This window comes from Quercus lobata, chromosome 8, assembly GCF_001633185.2.
Source record: "Quercus lobata isolate SW786 chromosome 8, ValleyOak3.0 Primary Assembly, whole genome shotgun sequence".
NCBI classification, from domain to species: Eukaryota; Viridiplantae; Streptophyta; class Magnoliopsida; order Fagales; family Fagaceae; genus Quercus; species Quercus lobata.
Window position 1 is genome coordinate 8,420,800 of NC_044911.1, and position 18,061 is coordinate 8,438,860.

At 33.9% G+C, this 18,061-nt stretch overlaps 1 protein-coding gene across 1 annotated transcript in view; it reads left to right on the top strand.

Annotated features, from left to right (window-relative positions):
• The window catches only part of LOC115956276 (glycerophosphodiester phosphodiesterase GDPDL3-like), a 31,304-nt gene extending 16,553 nt beyond the window's left edge, over positions 1-14,751 (top strand). Inside the window, exons 3-11 of the mRNA XM_031074701.1 lie at positions 7,797-8,019; positions 9,110-9,403; positions 9,708-9,823; positions 9,963-10,464; positions 11,222-11,260; positions 11,412-11,696; positions 12,577-12,719; positions 13,220-13,703; positions 14,139-14,751. Of these exons, the coding sequence (XP_030930561.1) occupies positions 7,797-8,019; positions 9,110-9,403; positions 9,708-9,823; positions 9,963-10,464; positions 11,222-11,260; positions 11,412-11,696; positions 12,577-12,719; positions 13,220-13,703; positions 14,139-14,446 (2,394 nt within the window). The 3' untranslated portion in view covers positions 14,447-14,751. The remainder of the gene's footprint in view (positions 1-7,796; positions 8,020-9,109; positions 9,404-9,707; positions 9,824-9,962; positions 10,465-11,221; positions 11,261-11,411; positions 11,697-12,576; positions 12,720-13,219; positions 13,704-14,138) is intronic.
• The last annotated feature ends 3,310 nt before the right edge of the window (positions 14,752-18,061 follow it).

The window sequence follows — 18,061 nt, forward strand, 5'->3', positions numbered from 1 at the left end:
GGGAGAAAGCTACCAACGTCGTAGTACAGAATCCTGCATCTGACAGGCCCATACTCCAAACCATACTATTTAACTTTTCTAACCACCCCCAACCACTCTAGGTATGGATTGATAGGACAGGTCTGCACCCCATAAAGTAAAACTTACACGTGGACACTAAAAGGGAGGTGAACACTAGTATAAAAGGGAGAGAGAGCCAAGGGGTAAGGGGAGCCTGGGAGGGGGAGAGACCCTACAAAAGGGAGAGTGGGAAGGGTACTATGCTCCTCGGACGTAGTCTGAGGACTTAAATCCTACAATCCGCACTAATGGTAGGCTTAGCTAGTCAAGCCAAGTCCACACATATATAAGCTTCCATAAATACCACGACTAAACCGCTGACCTGTGACCAAGGTCTTGCCTTTCAAGCCCACTCTCTACAAATCATATTGTTAGGGCCCTTTACATACGAGCCCAATGTCCTTCTTGGGTCGTTAAATAATCGTGTCCCTATAACTAATAACAAATTTATTAAGATATTTAATATTCAATTAGAAAAAACTAATATCTAGATTGACATTTTCTAATAGAAATTCAATTTTTTTTTTAAATGTTAATAAATAAAAATATGAGAACATGTTCTTATTTAGGGGGTACCTGGGCCCCCCAAATCATTAAAAATAACTGGCTGGCAATCTAATGAAAAAATAAATAAATAAAAGAGGAATATAAAGGAAAGGAGGACCATCCTTTTCATATCTAAAGGACTAAGTAAAAGTTGTGGTGTATTGTTAGAGCATTCCCATCAAGGGAAGTAAAATTTTTAGCATATACTACTTCAAAACTCAAAATTTTAGTTTTTAACATCTCACTTTATAATATATCATACATCAAAGATTCTAATTTTTTTACCACTTTATTTAAATATTGTTTTTTTATTCTCTGTTTCTTTCTCTCTGTCTCTCCCTTTCTCTGAAACCCACCCCTTTCTTTGCAAACCCACACCCACGGCTAGCCGCTGTCGGCCACAACCATTGAAAACAAAAATAAAAAATAAAACCACCTGCCGACGCCACCACAGCTACAACAACTGCCACTGTCACCACCACCCACAACCTCATCACCATTCACCACCAACAATCGGAAAAAGAAAAAAAGAAAAACAACCCTCCAGAATCACAACCAATTCACAAACCCACAACCTCATCACCACCAACAATCAGAAAAGGAAAAAGAAAAACAACCACCGAGAGAGACCCACGCGATCAGAGACCCACACTAAACTCTTAGTCGATGACCCATGCCAATCTACCCTCAATGCCAATGCCCACACCGGTCAATGACCCATGAACCCACGCCGGTCAGAGACCTATGCCAATGCCCACACTGGTCAAATCCAAAGCGCCAAATCTATAACCCACACAACCACTATCGAGAAGAAGAGGGAGGCAAAGACAACGAGTAGAGGGAGAGAGAGAGAAAAAAAGCAGAGAAATGGTTGTATTCCATTCTATGGCTAGAGTGTTGTGTATCTATGGCTCTCAGAGCAAGAATGAGAGATGGAATAAAACAAGGGAATGAGAAAGAAAAAAAAAAAATGAAGAAGAAAAGAAAGCGGACCCCACTGAATAAAAAAATATTATAAGTTTTACAATTGGTGAATAGTGCGGTCTCAAATTTGAGATTGCACTGTTCATCAATGCCAAATATTATGAAATTTACAGCCTTTGATAGAAGTGATTTTTTAGAGTTTAGTGTGTCAAATGCCAAATTATTATATCAGATGTTTTTGACTCGGTCCACACCGGCAAATTATTATATCAGATGTTTTTTTTAGGGTAAGAGAACTTATTATATATGAGATTTGATTCCCGAAGCTTCACACATAAAGGGAAAAATCATTCAAAATAAATGATAATAAGATAAAAAGTATGCAACTTTGACAATTATGCAATTCATAAGGTCTAAAATTCAACTATCTCAGTAAATAATAATAATAATAATGCCCTCTTAAAAATTATTTTTTAACAAGTAGTGGATATTACATTCATTCAGATACTCTCTCATTCACAAAAAATGGAAATAAAGTTTTTTTGGTAAGCTATGGAAATAAAGTTTACATATATATAATTTTTGGTAAATAAAACTTTAAACCGTCTGTACTAGCTAGGAAGTCTATAATATGGTAATATGTATGTAGTTGAGGGTCCCATGATCCAAAACATGTTGTGCTCTTCAAGATTTGGACGAGGTCATTTTGCGCGTTTTGTGATATCATAATGTACTCAACCCAATCAGTTGAGGCCAGGTCGGAATTGCCAGTTTGTGATGCCCATGTCGTGGGCCCGATTTAGCTGTCATCCAATCAGTAATTGTGAACCCCACGTCACCACTGGTCAGCTTGGGTTGCGCTGCGGCTCGAGCCATCCAGCCAGCCAGAGCTCAATATCTATTGTCTACCCATTGACTCACACATCTGGCAGTGGAGGGCGCAAACTCTGTAGACGACGTTGACATTTGAAAAAAAAAAAAAAAAATCAAAAACATTATTATGTTCCTTTTTACGGTCAATTTAGCCCCTTGATTTTTGTAGCAATTAATTTGATTCCTATTATTTTCAGTTTACAGTCAATTTGATATCTATCGTCAACTCATTAACAGAAAATGATTATGTGGCAAACAGTGTGCATTATTGACACCCTTTAAGCTTAGTGGCAACTAAAATAATAACATTACATCTGTAAAAAATTTAATTTATCAGTTTTAAAGAAACAAAAAGGAAATTCAGATCTAGAAAGAACGTAAACTCAGAAAAATCCAACCAAAATCCACTTCCAACATATCCTTTAAGCAAATCCAAAATAAAACCAAACAAATATAAAAAATGGTTAACAATGGAGCACTGAGATAGTTTTCTTCCTTGCAGCACCTTAGCCAAAACGAAAAACACACAGTTGACAGTACAGTGATAGCAAAATAGAGAGAACCCATGTAGGTTGAAAAACCTTTCTCTCATTTCTTTTGTTCTTGGCTCTTTGAACAACTGAGAGATTTGTGTGCTTGAGCAATACAGAAAAATCTCATCTCTTCTTTCTAAGCCTTTGCTTCTTAACCAAGTGCCAACTGCCAAGTGCTCAATAAAATACCCATTGTATTAACCCACTTATGTCAATCCCATTGTGAACGTTTGTGAAGTTGAAACCACAAAGCCAAATTTTTTGTGAGGTTAACCATTTGATATTTGTTTGATCTTATTTTTGGATTTGCTTAAAGAATATGCTAGAAGTAGATTTGGGTTGGATTTTTCTGGGTTCACGTTCTTCCCAGATCTTAATTTCATTTTTTTACTTTTTTTTTTAAATTGATAAATTAAATTTTTTCCAGTGGCTCGTAATATTATTATTTTAATTGTCACATAAGCTTAAAGTGTGTTAACAGTGCACGCTGTTTGCCACATAGGTATTTTTTGTTAGTAATTTAATAGTAAGGACCAAATTGGCGGTAAGTTGAAAATAATAGGGACCATATTGATTGTTACAAAAATGTAGGAACTAAATTGACTATGACCCTAAAATGTAAGGACCAAAATGGTATTTTTGCCAAAATAAAAAAATAAAAAAAATAAAAAGGGTTCAAAATCGTACACTATTTGTCTATTTGACTATTTCATCGTATTTGTTACCATTTTTGCCAAAGTTATCAACTTTGAATACATTAACTTAACACTTTTTCTATATCATTCTTATCCATCATGTCACAATTGTGGTAAAAATAATTCTACTAATAAGATTCATATTATTTACTATAGTTTCTGCCACAATTTGTTAAAATGATCAATTATGCATGATGGATAATCACTTTCATATAAATTAATCACTTTTTTTACACTATTTATAATTGACTGTGTTAAAATTTGATTAATGCGGTGCCCTAATGCATTTAATAAGGAAGTATTTAATCCAACTTATTTAAGTTTTTTATACTATTATGACAGGCATGCGCACTTAAAACTTTTTTTTTCCTTGATCTCATAAAATTAAGGTATTTTAGAATATTTAATACAACCTTACTAGGTGCTATTAACAAAGGCCTAAAAGACAAAATTTTCTAACAACAATACTATATACATGACAAATTCCACAGTTTTATTGATGGTGGATTGTAACTAATGTAATATCATCTTCAAATATGTAACTGTTATTAACATTATTTTTATTGTATACCAATAATTTGTTACATCAATTGTTTATAAAATTTGTTGTAGCATATTGATTTTCCAATAATTTTACTTCTATGTAGAAGAGTTGTTAAGGGATTCATTGATGTGCAGAGACTTTAACTTCTATTTATAGAAGATTTTCTTTTTTAGAATAAAACACTAGTACATCAATTTGTAGTAGATCAATAATAAAGATTAACATGAGAAAAGATGGAACATAGTTCTTTGTTAGGACAAAGTTAAGCCACAAAATTGGTTATAGCCAACTTTACTCAATATCTTTTTATTGGAGGTGAATTTTGACAAATTTATTATTGGACTATATCTTCTTCTTATATCCACTATGTTTTTTAGAAAATTAAAGATCAATAACTATGCCATTAATAAATTTTTAATTACAAGTTTTTGTAATTTAAAATTATGCATAAAATATAAGCTTATAAATCATATGGTAAGTAATATCCAATTGATACAAAATTTGACATGTGTATTAAGAACGTAAAGAATATGTAATTCAATGGTTAAATTTTCAAAATATATAATAATATTTATTTTATTAAGTAAAGTTATAGTCTTAAACTACAATCAATTTTATAGATAAATTTTGTCCTTTTTGTTTTGTGAAAAAAGAAAGAATAAAATAATAATACCATAGAAGCAAGAGAAATAAAGAAAAATGATGGGAATTTACGTAGTTGGGTTTAATAGATAACAAAGTCCTTGAGGATTAAGGAAAAAAGAAAAAGAAAAAAAGAGGTCCTTGATGACTGCACTTGTGCTATATGCAATGTATATTTATATTAGAATGAGCCAATATAGGGTATTTGATTGCCACTTGTCGAACTAGTTTTTAACCTTTCTTCCCATTTCTTATTTTCCGATTAGTGTCCTCATGTATTACTTTTCCAACCCCGTGAGGCTTCGAGAAATGGGCAAAAATATCTCGACTTCTCTTTTCTATCTTTAAAAATACACCATTAGCATTTGATTCATTCCTAATCCGTGAGGCTTCAAGAAACGAGTACGATGAAAAATATCTAGATTTCTTTTCCTATATTTCAAAATACTCTAAGCATTAGAATATCCATTCCTACCCTGCTAGGCTTCAAGAAATAAACACGGATAAAAATATCTTGATTTTTTTTTTTTTTTGAGAGCCTGAAAAAATATCTTGACGAGTTGCCAAGCATAAAAAAGTAAAAGTAATTATAATATGAGAAAAATTAACGGATGTTCTAAAAACATTGATTTAAGAAATAATTTCAGAAACTTTTTATTGGAAAAGAAAAAGTATAACTGATTTTTTTTTTTTTACTTTTTTATATTTCTCATGAAAGTATTTTAAAAAATTTCCTAAAATGGTCCATTAACAAATGACATCTGTTCACTGGACTCTTAAAATATTAATTTATTATGTTATTAAGGTGACACTAATCCTATTCTTGTCAACTCACTTTATAAGTTTTCTAAAGTAGTTTTAGCATTTTTATGAAAAATAATGTCACTAAATATCTCTTGTGAAAGTCTGTGGCGGCTCCAAGAATATTTTTTAGGAGGTTTATTCAAATTTGTGTTAAAGAGGTTGACAATAACCTCTTTATAAATAATATTTTCTTATTTCATCTTAATCATTAGGATAATAAGATAGACATTTTCTCATAAGTCATGATCCATAATTTGAAGGAAGATTTTTCAAGTTAGCACCAAGTTCGTTTAGAAGATAAGTTTTAGGTAGGAAATGAATATTGTGAAAATATGTGATTTCCTTATTAAAAAGTTATCCATAGTACTGGTAAGAGAATAAAGGATAAACTATAAGTTTATTAGACATTTTTTTTTAATATAATGAAAATATTAATTAGTTCTGCTAAGATTAAACCTTGGAAATCCTTATTATTAAGTAGTATAATAAAGTTATTAATTATTGTTGTTAAGGGAACTTTAATTATTGTTTCTTAGAATATTTTAGTTTATTATTTAATGGTTTTTATCTTTACTCTTTTCAATTCTTTATTTAACAATTCAGCTCAACTGTGAAAACTTATTAGTCTTTGTAATTCATTAAGAAGAATTTTTGTTGTGCCTTTTTACATTACTCTAGTAAAAATTCAACACAACAATGCAATTATTAAAAAAAAAAATGTCTTCACTCTCCACTGTCCCATACCTCACTTTCATTATCTCACACTTAATTGTCTTATAGGGTTTACACTTTACTACTCCCTTAATTATCTTTTTCTGAGATTTAAAATCAACAAATTACTAATTTTTGTTGTTGAACTTGCTAACAAGGGATTATACATATATATAGTCTTAGGACCACATCCCACTAAGCCTCTCTTTGGACTTGGAGTGGACTCTTTATCATATCCTCTCTTCCCCCTCTTGCGTTTTCGTTTAAGAGGATAGAAATGAGTTAGTACTTAATACATCCCCCTTATTTAGTAATGAACTATCTCATTAAAAAAAAAAGTTATTATCTTAGGACCACTCATAAAGGAATTTTTTTTATAGGGTTGTGTTAACGGTTACCCGTTAACACCATTTTTTTTTTTTTACTTTTTTTTTTTATAAAAAAATTTATTTATAGCTTTTTGTCTTTTTTGTAACTTTATGTCATTTTTTCCTTCAATTTTACATGTTATGGGGTTAGCTTTATAGAGAGAGAAAAAAATTAAAATAAACTATGGGGCTAGTTTTATGTCTTTTTTTTTTTTTTTTTTTCTTTTCCATTTATCTAATTTTTTTATTAATTAAGACCTGCATTAGTCCAACTTTAACAAGCATCATGCTTGTTAACATTCTCTGTTTATATATAATAGCTCGGATTACACAAACTCGAGGGAATGAGGCTTACTTGATTAGACAACACATAAACTGACATTTCTCTCTTCAAATAAAAAAATTATTAAATTGTCCTGTGTTTGTTAGCTTTAAAAAAAAACACACACACATATCAAATACACAACATGTTTTTTCATATACTGAAACATGTTATTTGAAATATAGTAGCAAACACTTTTTTTTTTATTTTTTATTTTATGAATACTGTAAATACGTGTTTTTATAGCATTTTTTAAATCACAATTTTCACATTATTTTAAATAATGATACTAAAAATCACCAACCAAATCGTCCTAAGTACGAGTAATACTTACGTACTGCAGAAGTATAGAGAATGATACTCATTTCTTTCACATTTATAGTAAGATTTACTCATTAAATTTATGATAAGATGCGCAATAAATATAAGTGAAAAAAACAACACTTATCCATACTCTTGAAAGAAAGTTGATGGTAACTGGTCTACATACTTACATAGGCTTCCTTAGGACAAAGAGTAGTTAGTTGTAATAGAAACCGGCTGAGTCGAGCCGCTTACGTTTGACAACAATAATATGATCATAAGACGGTAACGTGGGTACGCGTATTTAACTACACCGTCCCTCTTATTCATTACCAAAACCCCATTATTTTCTCGTTAATTAACTAGTTTAAAATTTAAATATATTACATTAACAACAAAAATAAAAATAAAAATAAAATTATAAATATATGTCAGCTCAGCCCGTAAAAGCAATAGAGTTCAGAGCTCAACTCTCTCTCTCTCTCTCTTACAAGTAGTACTGAATCTGAATTCATTTTCCGAGAAAACTTGATCGCCGGAAGTTCCGTACTGAGTCTCCGACGACTAACTGTATTGATTTTTCCGGCAATGTATAACTCACGCGCTCAAACTCTCTTTCTGCTTCTACTTCTTCACTCGGTGCTGCTAGCACCTCTGGTCTCTGCTCAGGGATCTAAATGGTCTACACTTAGCGGTGAATCTTCTTCTCTCTTTCTCTCTGTCTCTGTCTCTGTAGCCTTTTTGTTACTAATTTTTTAAACTATGTTTGGTTGCTGAGAAAGAAGTGAAGGAAAATGAAAATTTTGTATATATATATTTTAATAATGAATTTTGTGCTGCTTTGGTTCTGGAAAGGTGAAAAACTCATTTATGGTAACTTATTAACTTGACCAGCTTTTTAGTTCTTCGTTTTTGAAATTTTTTTGGCTTATAGAACCGAGCAGAGTAGTTGATTAAGCTTGATGCAGAGGATTTTATTTATTTTTAATTTGTTTTTCTTTTCTATTTTAGTTAATTCTTTTAATTTTTCTTACATTTTTTCCTCTACATCCAAATAGATCTCTCTCTCTCTCTTTCTGATTTTCTGCTTTGTCTATGAGAAAAACCATTTTGAATCTAAAAGTCTTAATGCATGTAATCTCAAATAAATTCAGTTAACAAGTTGTATTAGTTGAAGTGAAAACAGTTACCTAACTTTATACTAATATGGAAAGGTTTTTCATTTTAAAAGTCTGATGCTGATTAGCTAGATCCATCATTTAGTTTTATTGCAATTTTTTTTTTTTTTGGGATTTTCATCAATATAATGTGCTCATGTTCATTAATGATCTCAACTTGTAAGCTATAATTTTATTTTGGGTTACCTTTTGTGAACTTTTAACTGTGATTTTGTTATTAATTGAAGCCACGGAAGTTGAAATTTGAATAATTTTTCTGATTTCAGAAACAGGAAGAATGAAAATGGTCCAGATATTGCATTTGGATTTGGGGTATAGTGTTTTTAAAAAGTGTTTTCTAAAAACATTTCCTAAATTTTTATTTTAGACCCTTTTGTAGAAATTTTAGAAAGTGTTGTTTTTTGTGACACACTACTTAACCCCAAAGTGTAAGGAAATAGGTTTGGGATATTGGACATTTGTATCCAATTATACGTTATATTAATTTCGCAAGTAGTTTTTTTTTTTTTTTTTCTTGTTTTTCGATCCATGTGGGGTTTTTCCTCACGTCTGTATACCCAACAATTTTTTGGCTTCATCTTCTAACGAATATGATTTGCCTTGTAGGTAATCCGCCTAAGGTCATTGCAAACGGTGGATTTTCAGGGATTTTTCCTAGTTCTACTTCATATGCATATAATTTGGCATTGCTGGTTAGTGTACCCGATGTGGTCTTGTGGTGTGATGTTCAATTAACAAAGGATGGAGTTGGGATTTGTGCGCCAGATCTCCTGCTAAGTAACAGTTCTGACATTGCGGATATTTTCAAAAAAAGGAATAAGGCTTACCTGGTTAATGGGGTCCCTACCAAAGGATGGTTTTCTGTGGATTTCACCTTCAAGGAGCTATCGACTATTGCCTGTAAGTCTGAGTTGTTTTAAACGTTGTTTCTTTGAATTTGCTGTTGGCTACATGGATGTCTTGTGAACCAGAATATAATGATTGATGCCACATTTTTCTTTACATATGGTTGGATATCATAATTATCCACAGCTATATTTACAATGGTATATGAGATTAAAAATGCATTTTAAACATTAAAATATTGCTTCAAATGACAGTTTACAGTTTCTATCAGGCTTTGTTGTTGCTTATTTGATATATATATATATATATATATATTTTTGTATCAACAATTAATGATAGTTTCTGTCTTTCTAACCAGTAATTCAAGGAGTCTATTCTCGAACTAATAAGTTTGATGGCAATGCCTTCCCAATTCTCACTGTTAAAGATGTGGCTTCAACGTATAAGCCACGAGGTTTCTGGTTGAACGTTCAGGTAAATAAAAGATTATAATTCTGTCTTAAAATTTGATTGATCTCTCCTCTTCTTCTTCGTAAGGTGTTTCTCTAAACATGTAGGAGCTGGTCGCACAGCTATCATTTTGACCAACCTTTTTGTTCTCATACTTGTGCAGCATGATCAATTCTTCACGCAACACAATTTGAGTATGAGAAGCTTTGTAATTTCTGTATCAAAAACTGTAATTGTTAATTATATTTCATCACCAGAGGTTGCTTTCCTAAAAAGTATCATGGCACGATTGAATCCAAAAACGACAAAACTGGTCTTCCGGTTTCTAGGACAAGATGAGACTGAGCCTTCAACCAACCAGACTTATGGTTCTCTCTTAAAGAATCTTACATTTGTCAAGACATTTGCCTCTGGAATTATGGTTCCCAAGTCTTACATATGGCCTGTAGATGCAAATAATTATTTACTACCTTATATGTCTGTTGTTTTGGATGCTCATAAAGAAGGGCTAGAGGTTTTTGCATCAGATTTTTCGAATGATGTTCCATTTAGCTTCAATTATAGTTACGATCCTGTAACTGAGTTCTTGAATTACGTTGACAATGGCATCTTCTCTGTTGATGGTGTGCTGACCGACTTCCCAATTACTCCATCAGAGGCTATAGGTAATTTTTTTTCCCCCACCTTTTAAAGATTGTGTTCACCTAATTACCATGCATACCTAAAAACTTAATGGTATTAGTTCATTATAAAGTTTCTCTAGCTGTTTTGAGTTGTGCGTTAGATTTCTAATGATCAAATCAATAAAGCTTCTAATTCCAATTTCCTTGGGTCTGTCTACCAGGAATCCTTGATAGATTTCTCCTTTGCTCATTGCTTGACCTTGTAGGACATTCAATGTGAACTGATTTACCCTTCATCAGTGCAATCATGTGAATATCAGTGTGCATCTCCAGATAACCTTGAACAACTTTCCTGCATTTTTTTCTAAATTCTTGCTATTTCTAGCTTCATACAGATGCATTCATGATTCATCCTACCACTTCATGAGAAGTTGAAGTTTATTAAATTTTTTATTTTTTATTTTATAAATTCACTAAAACTCACCATGATTTTTGGAGGCTTTTCAATTTCATTTCTAGTCCTGGGACTACCTTTAATACAGAGGTCCTTGATCAGGTTATTATAGAAGTGAAACTGGATTTTGTTCTATTTGTACTTGCACATGTTTGTGTGTCACAGGCCACAATTACATTTTAAGAACTGAAGGATTAAAATACCGTTGCTTATAGTTGCATTTCATTTAACAGTAATGTCTAGATAATTCGGACATAATCAGTTAATTTTCTCTATGATAGATTATTGCCTGCTTATTTCAATAATAATTTCTTCAAGATGCTGATTTCTCTTCTCACATTGCAGGTTGCTTTGCTCATCTAGGTCAAAATGCTTCAGCACAAGGTATATCACTATAGCATATTGCTTCTAATAAAAGCTTTCATACTTTTCTGCTCGTAACTGATTGATGAGCTTGTCTAACTGTATTTATATGACAACATTATTTTTTAGGATATAATTGTTGACCTTTTTCTTTCACCTTTTCATTTTCCAGCAAAGGCTTTGGTCATCTCTAAATATGGAGCAAGTGGAGATTACCCTGGTTGCACGGACTTAGCATATAAGAAAGCTATTGATGATCATGTAGATATACTGGACTGTCCTGTTCAATTGGCAAAGGATGGGACTCCATTTTGCTTAAGCTCAATAAATCTGATAGATAGCACAACAGTTGCTCAGTCAATGTTCAGCAACCTTACAAGAAGCATTCCAGCTATCAAGTCTGGCAGTGGAATATTTACCTTTAGCCTGACATGGAGTCAGATTCAATCTTTGACACGTAAGTTGAATTTGGTTGTCATTTACATATTCTGTGGTGTAAATGTAATATTTAGAATGTTATTTAAAATTATTTTTGCCAAACACAGCTTTTGTTATTACGAAGAGAGAAACATCCTACCTAATTTCTTGCAAAATTATAACTGAAGGAAATGTTACTAACTTCTAATTATTGGTTAGCACGTCACTGGTGAATATCTTATAACTCTATTTTCATCAGTATTCTTAATTGGAGCACGACTGTTTCTTGATTTTATTAATGATTTGGGACATCACATAGACCATGCAATTACGTGGTGTGTAAATGTAGTGAGCCACACATCCAAACTTTCTATGTAATGTCTTTGAGAACTACTGGAGTGTTGAACCATGCATCTATGTAGAAAATTCAGGAGGTACAAGGAAGAGTCAGAAAGTACTTGTTATTGCCAATGACCCTTAGCCTTTAGGCTTTAGGTCAAATGGCTTCTCTTGGTGTTTCTAATGGAGATTACTAAGTTTGAATCCTGCCCCTCCCCCACTTCAAACGTATATAAAAAAAAAGGAAGTAAATGTTACTACAACTTTACAGGTTGATTTAGTCAACTTTAGTATGAAAATGTAAATCTTTCACTTAAACTTTTGGGATGTTGTAACATTTTGGAAAAGATATTTGGACCTTAGAGAGGGAACATAAATTGAGACATCCTAATTTCTTATGTGTTGAGAGGGCCCTTTCTCATGACAATTCATCTGCTTTCCTTGTTCTATATCTTCTAGTGCATTTTGGTTATGTTATTTGACTGGCATATTCTGTTCTGTTTTTGTGAATGCAATGAATAGCAAAGTTACTCCTAGAATCATATTTAACATCCCTGCATTTTTTTTCTAAATTCCTGCAGCGTCCATAGCAAATCCCTATGCAGGCTACAGATTGTTCCGGAATCCAAAGTACAAAAATGCTGGAAGATATCTGACATTGGCTGACTTTTTGACCTTGTCAAAGAAAGCTAGCTCTCTTACTGGTGTCTTGATCAGCATAGAGGTGAGTATTTGCTATGCCTGCATCTTTTTAGATGCTAAGAAAACTTTATAAGAAAAGATATTTTAAACCAGAAATCCATGATTAGTAATTTATCAGAGATCATGCCTGTTACAGGCTCTGAACATTTTTATTGGTGTAACATGTGTTTTCTTTGTTCTATCAAATTTTTGGGGGTTAGGGAGAGGGGTGAGGTATGTCTGCAATGATTTTCAGTTGTTTTCTTTCCAAAATCCTCTTAGTCAATAATTTGTAGGCGTCCACTCTTGTATAGAGTGTGATCTGTCATGCTTGATGACTCTGCTTTAGGTTGACACTAACTGCCGTGCATTCCTTCTCGAAAGTTATGCTGGTGCCAATGCAGAAACCACTGTGTTTCCTATTGGTCAAGAATGTTTGGATGTAGATTCTGTGTATTGCCAATTGAGACATAAAAATTCTTCTTACCCTGACTTGACTATTTATGTTGATGATGCCATTTCATTATGTTCTGTTCCTTTCAGAATGCGGCCTACCTTGCAGGGGAGCAGGGATTAGATGTAATCCAGGCAGTGAAAGATGCATTGAGTAAAGCTAGTTATGATAATCAGGTAGCACTAAGAGTCATGATTCAGTCCACTAACAGCTCAGTTCTCCAGCAATTCAAGGACAAAACGAATTATGAGCTTGTATACAAGGTTGATGAGAATATTCGTGATGCCGCAAACTCAGCCGTTGGGGATATTAAAAAGTTTGCTCATGCTGTGGTTGTCGGCAAGACCTCTGTCTTTCCTGAAAATAATGCATTCCTTACTGGTGTTACTGATACTGTATCGAAGCTAAAATCATTTAAACTCCCTGTTTATGTTGAAACCTTCAGCAATGAGTTTGTGTCTCAAGCATGGGACTTCTTCTCAGATGCAACTGTGGAGATCAACTCATATGTCACGGGAGCCAGTGTTGACGGTGTCATCACTGACTACCCTAAGACAGCTGCCAGATACAAAAGTAAGTGGATACAGGATACTTTTGTTGGTTCTTTTAATTTAAATGATGCAGAAATACATGTTAAACACCAAAACTAAAAATTGCATTGGCATTACTCTTGGGTTTCTAGAAATTTTTGACACAACTCTATACCACTAGATTAATAGATTAACAACCTGGCCTCCGTTTGCATGCTTATTAGAACATAAATGCTTTGTAATCACAGGTCTCAGTAGCAAAATGCTGCTGGACAAAAATGTTAATACATTATTGCATCCAACAAACATTCATGTCATCTTGCCTCTTCTCATTCAAACCCTCCAGGAACTTTTCATAGTCAATTGATTCAATTCAGTTTCCTACGAAGCATTTTGTTTCTCCCCTGGCATGGCCCTATAGAGCAATTCAAGTTTGTCTCTAGTTACTGATACAATGACACGCTTCAATGTAATGCAGGGAATCCATGTTTATTGGGCAAAAACGCACCTCCTTATATGTCCTCTGTTGAAGCTGGGAGTCTCATGCAACTCATTACTCCTGACTACCTGCCACCAGCTGAGGCTCCGTTCCCTGTCCTGAATGAAAGTGATGTGATGGAGCCACCTATGCCACCTGTTTCAGCGACAGCGACAACACCAACTTCCAGCCCAGGTGGTGTAAATACAACAATTGCTCCAACTCAACGGAATGGGCAGTCTAAAATTGCTTCATGCTTCTTCCTTCCATATCTTGCAATGCTCCTTTCTGCTCTTTTTCTAGTTTGAAAATTGTTACATGATCACCCTTCTTTGCTGCATGGCAACAAGGTTCCAAATTTTTCCTAAACAGCAGTGAATTCTTTCTTCTTTTTTGAACATTGTAGGTATGTTCATTCTTCCCCTTGTAATTTGAGAATACAAATTCTTGAGAGGTAGATCCTAGATGTGATGATGGATTTATTCTGAGTATGCAATTTGTATTTCTGTTTTGTTGTAAAATATACACAATTATTCTTTGGTGTGCATTTGTGTATGACATAAGTAGTGGAGTTAAGAACTGCATTAAGCAAATGCATGGAACAGCAGATTGTTCTCAACTGTTGGTCTGTTGCTAATTTCCATAGTGAGCAATCAACTGTTGGTCTGTTGCTAATTTCCATTGCTTGGAAGGTTGCAAGTTGCAACGCCTGGCTAATTGTTTAAGCACTTTCTTAGGCAAAGAGGAAGAGCGGGTAAAAATACAAGAAATGAAACAATGGATGAATGTCCAAAAAGAAAAGAAAAGAAGAAATAATGGACGAATGAATAATTTCTCTTTCAATTGTTTTCACGCCATTGAAGCTGTAAGCTGTTCACACTTCTACTGAAATAATGGATGATTTGGCTGTAGCAGCGAGCCCTTAACTTATAGATAAGGATCAATAAAATTAGTGTAAGCCTCGTTTGGTAAGAGCAAAAGCTAATTTGATCAGTGTGTAATGCTGAAATTAGTGTCAGTTGCATTAGCCAAGAATAAAAAAAAGCACCAAATCGTCAACTCACCAAAAGTCAATATGCATTTAAGTTCAAAATTCAATTCATAGACAAGGACCATAATGTCTCAACCAATTTGATCATAATCTCTCATAGTTATGCCGAAATTATAGTCAGTAAAATTAGGTCAAAATCTGCCAAATTTAAAATTTAAAATTCAATTATATGGGGTCCATTGTGCATATTCCAATTTCCAAATATTCTTTGATCAAATGACCAAATTGTAAGTTCTAGTTATTAGTTAGTTTAACCAGTAAAGTCATTTGTCGGTGAATAAAGGATCTAGGGTTTAAACTTCACACGTCTAAGGAATAAAGAACAATTATTATGGAACAATGCGGGATGGAATTGGTCCTTGATCCCATTTGATCTTCCTCTGAATTCCAAGAAAGCGCTCCAAGACAGACTGACTTGGGTGGGGGCAAAGCATGGAGAATTTGATCTTAGAAGTGCTTACAGGCTTGCAGCGGAGCTTAAAATCCTTCCTAGGTTCAGACCTTCCTATGGAAACGTTGCCATAACAGCATTGGGGTTAGAGAGCGATTAGCATCAAGAGGCAGATGTTACTTGTCCATTGTGTCAGGCTGGTGTAGAAACGATTTCCCATGCCCTTTGAGGTTGCCTCGCCATCAAGGCCACCTGGTTCCAACTGGGAATATCTGCAAATAATGGCCCCTTCTTCACGCAAAACCTCCTCATGTGGCTGTCAATAATTGTGCTATTGACAAGGCAGATTCTGGGCTCCCAATTCCTTGGAAAATTGTGTTTCCATTTACTGTTTGGACCATCTGGAACAATAGGAATCAGGTGGTTTTCAAGAACAAAAGAATCAATCCCATGCTAGCTGAAGAGGTAGTACATAGAGCTATGGAGTTCTTCTATTGTGCTTATTTCCCAAAAAACTCCATCTCAACTCGTTGTTAAGCAGATTCGATGGAAAAGACCGAGCCATGGATGGGTTAAGTTGAACATTGACGGATCCTCTCTTGGGAATCCCGGACCAGCAGGAGGTGGGGGAGTCATTCGTGATGAAGAGGGCGCCTGGATTATGGGATTTGCGAGAAATATAGGAATTACATCCAGCTACTTAGCCGAATTATGGGCATCACAGGATGGGTTTGTACTCTGCATAAATAGAAATTTTAATGCTGTTGAAGTAGAGTTAGATGCTTAAGCTATTATTGATGTTTTGTCCTCTTCAAACTGCACTAACAGTTTGGTTTCTCCTCTGGTGAATGACTGCAGGCTACTGGCTACCCAGATTCACCAAATCCGTTTTAAGCATTGCTTTCGAGAAGCAAATAGAAGTGCAGATAGGCTGGCCAGGATGGGAGCTGTGCAAGAGAGTCAATTTAATCTCTTTTTGTGTCCAGCTGTGGACGTACTTAGTACTCTTAATGCTGAGTTTAATAGCTTCTATTTAAGCAGGAAGTGTCCTGACTCTCCTGAGACTATATTTGTTCCTTAGTTTTTGTAAATGCAATCCTTATTTTATTTTACCCAAAAAAAAAAAAAAAAAACGCTATAGGTTTGAAATAATGTCGTTATAAAAAAAAAAGGACCAATTCATAGAATTTCCAATGCTCCTATATTTGAAGGTTTCAACTTTGAACTCTACATGTAATGGATGCAGTATGTCAAGACCTGTTATGAGAAGTATAGAAACTAGAAACACGTCTTGAATGTAGCCTCATAATTAGCAATGTGTCAAGGCTTGTTATTGTAGGTCCATACTCCATATAAGAATCATAGGATTTTCATTTCTCTCTCTTCCATTTTTAATTCACATAACATTTGTGCATTGCTGCTTATCAAGGACCTTTAAAGTTTGAGACATATTGTCCTCACATTAGGATGAACCTTAAGCCACTTCCTTAAAAGACCCTAATCATTCATTGGGTTCTATTGTACACATGGCATTATGGCATTTAAGTGGGATAACCACTGAACATTAATGAGGTGATCCTTCAAATGAACTAAATAAAATTTTGGCGAAAAACACATTTTAGTCCCTACATTTTTAGGCGATTCTCATTTTAGTCCCTAAATTTTATTTTTACCGTTTTTAGTCCCTATCCTGAAAAACGCTTTTTATTTTGGTCCTTGCCGTTACATCAGAAACGGCAATTGCACAGCTGGCAAACGGCATGCACTGTTGGCCTGACGTAGTCATTAAAATAATAATAAAAAATGCCTCAGCATTTAAATTAAAAAAAATTAATTTATTAATTTAAACTAAATAAAAAAAATTAAAAAACAGAATTTAAAACTAAAAATTATATGAATTAAGATCTAAGTATGTCTTGAACAAGAACAACAAGAACACAAGCTCAAATCCAAGATCACAAACCCAGAAATTAAAAAAAAAAAAAAAACCATCAAAGCATTAGTTCAAACCCACTCCGATCTCCGCCGATCCAAACCTACGCACACATCACAGCACACAAGCTCAAATCCAAGAACACAAACCCAAAAATTAAAAAAAAAAAAAAAAACCCATCAAAGCATTAGTTCAAACCCACTCCGATATCCGCCGATCCAGACCCATGCACACATCACAGCACACACCCAGCTCCGGTCACGCTCAGATCAACCTAGAAATCCACCACCCAACAAATACCAAATCAGAACAATCACTTACCCAAACCACAACTTACTGATTTGTTTTCCGTTTCACTCAATGGAGATATCTCACAATCCACACTGATCTAAGCTCCATGCCGATCTGAGAGTGAGGACCGTTTGGTTATCCACACAAAAAAAAAAAAAAAAAAAAAAAAAAATCTAAGCTCCGATCTGAGAATGAGGAAGGATAGAGAGACTGAGATCTACGGATTCGATGATCCAAACCCAGAAATTGATGCGTTA